Source organism: Montipora foliosa, chromosome 3 (genome assembly GCF_036669935.1).
Source record: "Montipora foliosa isolate CH-2021 chromosome 3, ASM3666993v2, whole genome shotgun sequence".
NCBI classification, from domain to species: domain Eukaryota; kingdom Metazoa; phylum Cnidaria; class Anthozoa; order Scleractinia; family Acroporidae; genus Montipora; species Montipora foliosa.
Window position 1 is genome coordinate 91436 of NC_090871.1, and position 10159 is coordinate 101594.

The following is a 10159-nucleotide window of genomic DNA, read 5'->3' on the forward strand; positions in this document are numbered from 1 at the left end:
ACCTTCCACTCTGCCCTATTTGCAGGATACAAGTAATCCCTTCCAATTAACATTTTGTCAGTAATATACATGTATATAAAAATAGCCTCCATTTGGCATAATAGTATGCTTGGATATTTATCCGCAGGTGTTATTTGTTCAGAGAAGTGAACAATTTTCTGAGAGCGAAGTATGAGGAAAACTGAGCTTCATAGAATAGATTATTCCCAAGGACCAAAATATGCTTGAATATTTAATTGAAGCATATTTTTATAGTCAGACGAGGGCTATTGTGTTTATTATTATTCAAATATTTTTTCATAAACTCAGGGTGTCCAGTTTCTATTTTTGCCTATTTTTTTAAGATGAAACCTGTTTTTCCTATTTTTTGGGCTGATTAAGCAGCATGTGTTACAAAATTGAACATGGATTTATAGCCTCTGGTAGATTTTGAATAAGGCAATTTATTAGTGTTAAGGTGTTGGTTTCCCTAAATTAACAAAAATGGTAGGGACTGATTATTTCTTTGTTCTCTGTTGTTTACAAAATTTCTTTTCATAGCTGAGATACACTGTTTACCTATTTTTCAATGATTTTCCACTGCTCCTAATATATCTGTATAAATATAGTTCATGTGTGACAAAGTTGAAATAAACAGATAACATTCTGCATAGACCCATTGAAAGTTATTGAAAAATTATATTTTGTCTCCACACAGTCATGTCTTTATGCTGAACTTGTACTTATATGATCAAATTTGAAACTGGAGATAATCATGTCATGAAGGTGGTTCATCAAAGAAAACAAGGTTGAACTTGTGGTGATGAGTTTTGCTCACAAGAAAAATATTCAAACGTTATTTTTACAATAACTGCGAAATTCTTGCGCGCTCATTGGCTAGTTTTTATTGTCAATATGCGGACAGACACATGAATTTGTGATGCAACGAGAGCCGAAAGCGGACAATTTGATGATTTCTTATTGTAAAAAACAAATTGATGGCAGTTTTCATGCGTCTGTCCTGTTATTGACAATGAATTTTGTCATAACATTCTCAAAGTAGTCTGCGGATCCACTCGGCTATCGCCTCGTGGATCCACAGCTACTTTGACAATGTTATGACGAAATTCATGATCAATAACAGGACAGATGCATGAAAAACTGCCGTCAATTTGTTAATTTGACTAAGCCTCATTTGATATATCAATATTCTAACATCGCTCCGAGGCTTTCAGGACAAACTTCTATATTTGGTGTTGTTTTCTTTGTATTTAAGTCTTCTTGGGAATTGAGAGACAAGAGAAACTAAAACGTTACAATTTTGACCCTTTGAAGCAAGACTAGTGTTTGCCAATTGCTCTTCAATTTTTTTAGGTATAATCTAATGAAACTGATGCTGTTATCCCAATGACAGCAAAGGAGAATAACTTCTAAAATCAAAACCAGGGGTTCCAATAACAGCCAGTTACGGGCGATCTACCGCTGCCTGTAGGACCTCTTACCGCCGTCTGTTTGGATTTAATAGTGATAATGATAGTGGTCACAGCCACCTATTACACCTTCAGTCGCCGCTTATAACAAATGTTATTGAGACCTCTGAAAATGCTTGCATTGTCATATGTACATTTGTAGCACTATTGATAGACCAAAGCAGTGGATTGGGATAGCTGATGCAGGAGGCTATCTTTGTCCATCAATTAACAAATTGACGGCAGTTTTTCATGCGTCTGTCCTGCTATTGATCATGAATTTTGTCATTATGTTGTCATGAGTTTTCTATTTTCCTATTTTTCTGAACAACCATGCTGCCGAACACCCTGCAAATTGAAAAACAGGGAATATTAGTATACGCCTCAGTTTTGGCTGTGTCTCATGCAATCATGTGACATGCTTTGACCAATCATGAGCGGCGAAATATTTCAAGGATAATAAAGGATAATAGACCCTGAGTTGATACCAGAGCATGATAAAAATAGTTGGAAGGAATTGCAAAAGCACAAGGAGTAAAATTATTGTCATGACTGTTTTTACTGTGCCGGGGAACTGAGTCTAACCTAATAGACCAACAACAAAATGGGGTCCTTGCAAAGAAATCCCAGCATTTTGAGGTAAGCCTTTTCCAAAATAGTAGCAAGGGGGAATCGTTTTACACACAACTTTTTGTGATGTTATCCATAAAAATAGTAGTGATTTGTTAGCCTGACAAAAAAAAAAAAAAATTGTCACGGTGTGTCTGTTCAACGCAGGTGAGCTAATCCAGTATTGGTGATTATGCCCTTTGACGAAATAATTCTCAATTTGTTGGTTACATTTAGGCTTACACAATCTCAACATTTTCATGATGTCAGAAAAGATACCCTTCCCTCTGGGGTGGAGAAACATATATGTATTCTGAGGTAGCTTCAGTTTATTTTACTTCTTTTACCAATATTTGGAAAACATTTTGACATTTCCATTAAGCTTCCTTGGTAATTCTGCAATAGTTTCGAAGAACAAAGAAAAGAAGAACCCGAGTGTTGATGCATGAAAGTATACAAGTATTAGCATAAAACTTACAGAACCTCTGCTTAGGTTTATGTGAATTAATCAAATCCACACTTTCTTATTTTCTGGCAGCCTGTCCTTTTCTGTTACGACGCTTGATCGTTACCCTGGACCCAGAGGCTTTTCTTGATTTTTCTCTGCATGAGATGAGAGAACCAGAGCCGCGAAGCGGCGAGAAAGAAAAATTTTCTTTCTCGCCGCTTCGCGACTCGGGTTCGCCGCTTCGCGGTTCTGGTTCTCTCATCTCATGCGGAGAAAAATCAAGAAAAACCTCTGGGACCAGGGTGCTTGATTGTGAACGCACATTAGGGAGGTATGGACAAGATGGAGGAGGGTGCAAGCCACACCCATCTTAAAAACCCCTGCGCGTCTCTAAGTTTGGAGAGAAAAATATACTGAAAGTAGTCTACCTTTTACAGACTCACTCAGTTAGCCAGTCCCTGGCTATGGGTTATCAGTTTATGGCAGAAGCGAGAAAAAGCGGCGAGAGAGAAAATTGAATTGAGAGGGAGAGCAGGACCCCCTCCCCTTGGAATGGTTTAGGACGAGAAGCTTTCCTACGCCACCTCTCTTGCAATTTTTTTCTCCCTGTTTTTCTGCATTGCTTCCTTGTTGACGGAACATCTGGAACTGGCTTAAAGAACAGTCCCTGCTTCCATCCATCTAGATCAGTTCAATTCTGTCCTGATTGCTTACAATGTGCCAGGAGGGTTCGTGCTCTCAGTGGCATGGGAACTTTATCAGTTATCATAGGCTGGACACCAGACTCCCAATGTGCGCAAGTTTGGTTTCAAATATCATATTATTGTTCGCGGTGAAGAGTTTCTACGATCGCTCGTAAATGCGGTCGATATATCTCGCAAGCCTCAGGAAACTCGGCGATGACGTTTTACGGAAAGTTGAAGTCTTATTTTATTTTAGTCGTGGCCATTTTTGGTGTCGTTGGGATTTTTCTGATGTATGTGTAGTCACAAAATGGTTACCACGATCGAGCGATAGCTGTGTTCGCACAAAACGCCATCGCGGAATCTAGAACATTTAATTATCTCATACGAACGTCGGAAAGGAATACCTTTTCGACGTCAAGGGAGAGGACATAATTGTTTTTCTACACATGCAAAAGACAGGTGAAACTAAGTTTGGTAAACATTTGGTGAAAAACTTGGACATAAGCTATCCATGCGACTGTGTTCCGAGACGGAAACGTTGCACATGTAAGAGGCCTAACTCCGAAAAGATTTGGCTTTTTTCTCGTTATTCGATGGGCTGGCCGTGTGGGTTGCAAGCTGACTGGACTGAATTGCAAAGCTGTGCTCCGAATATCATCAACCCACGAGAAGGCAAGAGACGAAACAGAAAATATCTCTACATTACAATTTTACGCGAGCCTGTCTCTAAGGTTTGTGAGTGAATTTCACTGTTACCAGCGAGGTGTGTGTGTAATGGCAGAGCTGCTACGAAAGAGGAATTACCACCATGCTATACAGGAGAGAACTGGACAGATGTAACACTACCGGAATTTTTGAAGTGTTCTTCAAATCTGGCCATAAATCGCCAAACACGGATGTTTGCAGATTTGACATTGTGGGTTGTTACAACAGAAACACGATATCACGCGAGCGTAGAGAAGGGATTTTATTGCAAAGTGCTATGAAAAATCTTGACAGCATGGCTTACTTTGCTCTTATGGAGTATCAAATCGAAAGCCAGTACCTGTTCGAGAGGACGTTTGGAATGAAATTTCGCCAGCCTTTTGTTCAAATGAGTACTGAAGAGACAAGAGCGGGAGCTATTGTCCTGGATTCACAGAATATCACCCGCATTCGAGAATTGAACAATCTAGATATTGCTTTGTATTCGTTTGCTGAAAAGCTTTTCTTTGAGAGATTAAACTATTTTAAAAGAAAGGACGAGGAAGAAATGTTATTCAGAGATTCTTAGCGACGGCATTTCACTGATCCAGTCATTTTTATTCAATTCCTGCTCAAATGCTTGTCTTATCTTTGCATGGACACATGCGGTTCCTGAAATGGCATGTTATAGCTTCTTAAATTAATCAATAGGTATATCAGTGTTTGTTTACGCTAAGGTTGGAGAAACTTATTTGTTGGTAACCTGCATTGTAAGCGATGCATTTTTATGACATTTGACAAGGTTACACTCATACAATGGACATGTGTGAACTGGGATTCAACTGCTAGGACAACAGACAAGCTATTATGGGTTATTGACCAAGATGGTTGGATATTGGCCAAGTTCTTGTTTGTGTGTATGTTTATGGACCTCAACTTGTGTGTTTATGTACTGGGATGGAGTCAAGGTCCTTAAACACACCAAAAAATTAACGAGGCCAGCTTGCAGCCATCTTGACCGAACAAGCTTGATCAATAAAGGTTTTATTATTTAGCAAAAGAACACTATTTTCTTGTGGGACATAGCAGTAAAACCCCGTGGGTGAGTAGTGCCATCTTGCCTGCTTAGGTAGCCAATCACAGTTCAGGATTCGGTTCATCTTGCCAATTCACAGAGCAATATAATAAAACAAATTCATACCTGATGGTTGGGGAAAATATCAGGGGGGGGAGGGGTGGGAAGTTCAGGAATGTTGCTCTCAAGGGGATTAAGTACAAGAAGAGTTGTGGTGCAGAGGAGCTAATAGATAATGTGACATTAAATTCCATTGTTATTTATGCATCAAATAGACCATCAAAGACCCAAAAATCGGCATTTGCAGATGTTTCAAGAAATGTCTGACTAATCCGTGTATGCAACAATCATTGTTGAAAGGTATTTTAAGTAATGGTGGTTTCTGGCTGCATAATTCAAGCTAAAGGTGTTTCAGTGTGATAGAAAGAAACAACTTGAACATGTTAATGCTTTCCCCATCTTTCTTGCCAAGACACTGAACCTAATCAAGCAACACCACAGTCTTACTACCCATACCAATCAGCATTGTCGCATACACTTTTATTCTTTTGTAGCACAACATTGTTGAAACAGCTGTATAATAGCAAGGATATTAAGCTAGCACACATGGAATAAGATTCCCTATTGGACTGTATACATTATGTAAATTAATTTAGCATTGTCATTCAACATTTGGATCATGTTTATAACTCAGTGATCATATTTATAAAGACATAGTCGTTGTAAATTCTAAATGCAAAAGGTTGTAAAAATATTATAAATTTATTTTATAGTAAATATTTTTAATAAGAAAAATTATTTCATACACTAACTTTTGTTATATAGGTAAATTGTTTTTACTTTTCAATATTAATATTATGTTGTTAATTTTATTATTGATTATTTGGTACGCAATACATTATTTTTCAATCATTCATTGATTTTATTCTCCTTTGACAAAACAAAAACAGCACAAAATTATTAAATTTCACTTTACATTTCTAGGCCTGTTTTGACTTCTAATACGTCATCTTTTTGTCAAATTGTGTTATTGTAGGCCCTACACTAATTTGTTTTCATTCGAAAACGCATACTTTGGTACGTTTTGGCTTATCATCTACATTAAAACTCTGATGGAAGTGACAGTATATTAAGCTTTTTCAAAAGCCTCCATTTTCACCCGGCCACAGTAGAAACAGAGCCTTTTGAAAACTATGCGTTCTCGTAAGGCTCCACTTTTAAAACTGTTTTCAAAAGTCTCCATTTTCATCAGTGTTTTTGGTTGTTTTAAGTGTGGACAATAGGCGGAAACACATCAAAAAGTATGCGTTTTCATACAAAAACGCATTAGTTTGGTCAGGGCCCTAGGCAATGATTGAAACTAGACTTCCATTTTGCAGTCATCTGAGTCACTAGTGTGATAATGATTATTAATATTATTATTAATAATGACCTGTGACTGCCAACCAAATAGGACTCTACTAAGGTCTGTTATTAAATATAAATAGCTGTCCTGACTCTCATATTGAATTCAGTGGATCTAGGATTTATAGGGAGGGAGCTTGAGTAAGCAGCCACAGAGGGTTGGAGTATCTAAGGGATCTGGTGGAATTTCTATTATATTTTAGTATAAATCTACTAGCGTTCTATCACGAATGCCATTCTCTGATTGGCTACGCTACTCACGTTCTATTCTGTGATAGAGAGTGAGTAGCGAGTAGCGTAGCAGCGTGCGCTGGGGTGGCCCGTTTTTGGGTTTTGCGAAGTGTCTGTGAAGTGGATTTAGATCAAATTTTTAAACGAGTAGTAGATTTATACTAAAACAATTAGATTATGCGCTCTCGATTTCTACGCGTGATAGCTGACTCGGGCTGCGCCCTCGTCAACTATCACGCGATAGAAATCTCGAGCTCGTAATCTAATTGTTTAATATAAATATATTTCCAATTCATGTCAAGAACATTTGTGTTCCCAACTCGGGAAATCCTAACTCGGAAAATAGTCTGTCTCACACTTTGGTAGATATTCTTTCTACAGTGTGAGTCTTGGACAAAGATTCCAGCTACTTGACCGCCGAAGTGATATGCATAGAACTCAATAATTTTAACGAAATAGACGGCACCAGCTAGCTCACTGAGGAAGTGTCAGCTAATGATAAATTAGGAAAAAAACTGTTTACTTAATTTCGAGTTGTGGAAACTGTATAACTTACCACTGACGACGGATGTCAAGTATAGAGATCGAAGAGACTAAGCAAATGCTAAGCTATTTTTTACACGTGATACGATAATTCCTTTAAGTTGATGATCGAGTTCCTTGTTTGATTCCTCGAGCAATTTCTCAGTAGTGCTAAATGTACCGGCAGAACGTTCTGACAAAATTAAAACTGAGGACAATTTAAACATTTTTTCAATAGCATCGTCATTAATTCGAAATCATTTTTATTAAAAGTTGTGTTAAAACATGCTGTCATCTTCAGTGTGCGTTCTGTAACGTTGCAAATGACTTTTTCAAAGTTGTTATCAAATGAAAGGATTTTTGCCCCTTATTTTTCGCAAGGAGAAGTTGAATTACTGCTTGTTTGGGAATGGTTTAGGGGAAATATGTAGTCTTTCAATTTCCTTCTCTTTTGCAGCACGCTCGAAGTCAAACGCTGAACATAGAAATCGGGGTTTTCGTGGTGATGAAAAACTGTACACGGAGGCAAAACTGAAATAATAAATCAGTGTTATTGCCAAGTCGTTCGATGACCGCTTGGTTATGAATACGCAACGATGATTCATGTTAAACCATATTTAAAATAGTTTCGCATTCCTTGCCGGTCTAAGGGTCCCAGTGAGAAATAAAATTTTGAGGTCGAACTTGACTCTTGACAAGTGGCCATGCTAGTGATTAGAAACGCACTGATTAAAGATAAGCACTGTTGATTTCCAGGAGGACGAACTGAGAGATTCCTTTGGTTCTAGCCTCGCTCTTCGCGTAAGCGCGCAAGCGGAGCATCGAGCAGTTTCAAAACCATTCCCATATTTTAAGGAACCTGTTGTTTGATAGATGATTGAAGGCTTGTACATGTATTACCTGCTTAGTGTCCAAAAAAGGCAAGATCATTCACTCGACAAGTTATATATGTAGGAAGTTACCATAGCAACACCACGGTGTCTTATTGGTTTTATGTTCCTGTAACTTTTAAGGAATTTGGTTAGCCACGTTTTCATTTGTTTGATTAGCGTATCGTAGAGACGGGCATTGTGACGATCACTATGCCGTATGCTTCAGTGTAAATTGCACTAGCTTGCTAGAGTCGGTTCGATACCTAAGGGTCACGGTTTCTTTACCTTGGGGTGGAATGCAATGATACTTTAATCTTTTTTCACTTCTTTTTTTTTTTCCTTTTATCAAGTGTTATGAAATACAGGACTTTAACTGGATATTATTTGAAGGCGTAGTTTTATACAATAGGCCTCAAAACGCATCCGAGCGTAAATCGCAAAATTCGTCAAAAAATTGCACAAAAAAAAAAACTAGTAAAAGAACTATGAATTTAGTAATTTTCCCGAGGAAGATCTTACAAGACGTCAAAAACCGTCATTGGTGACGTTGTTGCTAGGTCATTTGTTTGTTAATTTGTCTTTGATCGTTGAGCACACCGTTTATACAATGGTCCTTCCTCTTCGCATAGCAATACACATTTTTGCTCTCATTAACATTTTCAGGTTCCAAACTCGCGAAAGTATTTGTGTCTCTTCATGGAAATGACTGCACAACTTGTGGCAGTCAAAGTCTCCCTTGTAAGTCCATTGCCCTTGCCGTTCATCACGTGGACTATGGCGGGTACATTTATCTGGATGGAGGTGGGACCAAGGAATGCCCATATGGCTGTAAAGCCGATCGCAATATTCCCATTGATCATCGAGGTATTTATATCAACAAAAGTTTGACTATTGAGGGTTTATACTCCACTCCACACGTTTTATGCCCTGAAGGATTTCATTTTCAAAAGACAAATGATGAGCAGGAGACATTCAGGTTAGAGCTGTCAGGAATCGATTTTCAACAAACGCCAATTAGTTGTGACGACTGTCAACACGTCCTAATCCACAACTGTTCTTTCCATGATGCTTTAAGTGCCTTGGCTATTGCAATACAGAACATTACATCTTTCCAGCTTGATATTCAGAGCAATTCAACTTTTTACAATAACTCTCAATGCATCAACGTTCTCCTACTCAATAAAACTGAAAGGAAAAGTGTTTCTGTTAGTCTTAACATAAAAAATGCTATGCTTGAAAACAATGGCCTATACGGCCAACGTCGTTCTGAAGGAGGAATCATGAAGATCACATCGATTCAAGATGATGAATTGTTTCCAATATACTTGTACATTTCTTGCACTAAGGTTATCAGTTCTGGCAGTAAAGGTCCTTTCATAAGTGTTAACGTTTCGACGGCGCTTACAGAGGAGACATACAAAGATGTCAGGTTATATCACAATGGAAAATTCCATGGGAAATCAAAACAAACTTTGCAAAGCTTATATTTCTCACGTTCTAGAGAAACAAAAGCGAAGTTCATCTCCATCACTTGCCATGACAACCCAGACGTGCAGTGCATTGTGGTTCAGTCCGACAGGGCAGCTATAATCATTCAAGGTTCGTTGTTTTACAACCAGTCTGTTTCGAAAAACAATTCCGGCTCTTGCTTGTCTATCACTGCAAAAACTAATGGATCTTTGAGGATTGTAAACTCTTATTTCCATAACAATGAAGCTGGCGCCGGCGGATCGCTTTATGCCAATAGCAAACATGGATTTTTAACAATCGACCTCGCCAATGTTACATTCAGCCAATGTACAGCCCGGACTGGATGCGCAATATCAATTGGAAGAAGGCCTAGTCCTTTCACCAGCACTGCATCTCCTGCCCACAGGTTATATTTTGGCGTCAGGAATGTAACTATTCAACAGTGGAGAGGATATCTGAGTAATATTTACGATTTACCCCTCTGACCAGCTCCAACCGCAAGGGAAAGGCGGTAGACCTCGGAAACGAAGACCGAAGACCGAAGACCTCAAAAACGAAGACCTCGGAAACGAAGACCTCGAAAATGAAGACCTCAAAAACGAAGACCTCGGAAACGAAGACCTCGCAAACACCGGAAGACATCGAAAATGAAGGCCTCGAAAACGAAGACCTCGAAAACGAAGATCCGTTCGAAAATAGCAGTGTTTTTA

General features: G+C 38.6%; 1 protein-coding gene and 1 pseudogene across 1 annotated transcript; both read left to right on the forward strand.

Annotated features, from left to right (window-relative positions):
* Window positions 1-3404: 3404 nt before the first annotated feature.
* On the forward strand, window positions 3405-4482 carry LOC137994348 (heparan-sulfate 6-O-sulfotransferase 1-B-like; annotated as a pseudogene).
* A 2671-nt stretch (window positions 4483-7153) lies between these two features.
* Window positions 7154-9934, forward strand: LOC137995090 (uncharacterized). Its single transcript, XM_068840676.1, has 2 exons — window positions 7154-7160; window positions 8643-9934. The coding sequence occupies exons 1-2, from the start codon at window positions 7154-7156 to the stop codon at window positions 9932-9934; spliced, it is 1299 nt and encodes a 432-aa protein (XP_068696777.1).
* The last annotated feature ends 225 nt before the right edge of the window (window positions 9935-10159 follow it).